The 1,053-nt window shown below is 58.2% G+C and overlaps 1 protein-coding gene across 1 annotated transcript in view; it reads right to left on the bottom strand.

Annotated features, from left to right (window-relative positions):
• The window catches only part of EMH_0014660 (uncharacterized protein), a gene marked incomplete at both ends in the record, with an annotated part of 10,935 nt that overhangs the window by 7,004 nt on the left and 2,878 nt on the right, over window positions 1-1,053 (bottom strand). The window contains one exon of the mRNA XM_013500192.1: window positions 438-986. Within this exon, the coding sequence (XP_013355646.1) occupies window positions 438-986 (549 nt within the window). The remainder of the gene's footprint in view (window positions 1-437; window positions 987-1,053) is intronic.

Genomic DNA, 1,053 nt, shown 5'->3' with positions numbered 1-1,053 from the left:
CAGCAGCAACAGCAGCAGCAACACAACACAAAAATAATAAAGCCTAGCATGTATTTGCTGCTGCTGCTGCTGCTGCTGCTGCTCTTGGTGTTGCTGCTGTTGCTGCTGCTGCTGCTGCAGCACTGGCGCCCCCATGCAGAGCAGCGGCAGCAGACAGTACATCCAGAGCAGCAGCAACTCAACAAGCAGCAGCAGCAGCAACTCAACAAGCAGCAGCAGCAGCAACACCAACAGCAGCAACAACACCAGCAGCAGCAGCACCACCACTAACAGAAGCACCAGCGTCAACAACAGCAGCAGCACCAGCACCACCACCAACGCCAGCAGCACCACCATCAGCAACAGCAGCAGCAGCACCACCACCACCACCAGCAACAGCAGCAGCAGCAACAGCAACAGCAGCAGCAGCAGCAGCAGCAGCAGCAGCAGCTGCATACCCATTGCCTGACGAGGTCTTCAATAGATTTCAGCCTCCGAGCCAAACGCTGCACGGAGAGGATCCCTCTATCCCCTGCAGCATTTGCTGCTGCTTCTTGCTGCTGCTGCTGCTGCTGCTGTTGCTCCTGCTGCTGCTGCTGCTGCTGCTCTTGCTGCTGCTGCAGCTGGAGTTGTTTTCCCTGTTGGTTGTGTGTTGCTGGTGCGAGGAGTTGGTGCTGCAGCATCATTTGCTGCTGCTGCTGCTGCTGCTGCGGGGTATCAGCAGCAGCAGCAGCAGCAGCAGCAGCAGCAGCAGCATCAACGTGAAATATATCTGTGGGGTCTGTGTTAGGAAAGAGGGGATCGGTTCCCCCCCCCAGCAGCAGAAACAACGCCTCCATCTGCTGCAGCAGCAGCTCTTCTAGTGCTGCTGTCTCCTGCAGCAGCTGCCGAGCCTCAGGGGACCATCCATGCACACTCACGCTGCTGCTGCTGCTGCTGCTGCTGCTGTCCCTCTGCTGCTGCTGCTGCTGCTGCTGCTGCTCAGGAGGCAGCAGAATGTCAGCAACCTGCGGCGGCTCCAGCAGCGCAGCAGCACGAGGCCCGAAGTTGAGCTCCAGTATAGAAGAAACAATA

Source organism: Eimeria mitis, genomic scaffold, assembly GCF_000499745.2.
Source record: "Eimeria mitis Houghton genomic scaffold, Emh_scaff511, whole genome shotgun sequence".
NCBI classification, from domain to species: domain Eukaryota; phylum Apicomplexa; class Conoidasida; order Eucoccidiorida; family Eimeriidae; genus Eimeria; species Eimeria mitis.
The sequence above is the reverse complement of the archived record's forward strand: the minus strand, read 5'-3'. Positions and strand labels throughout refer to the sequence as shown.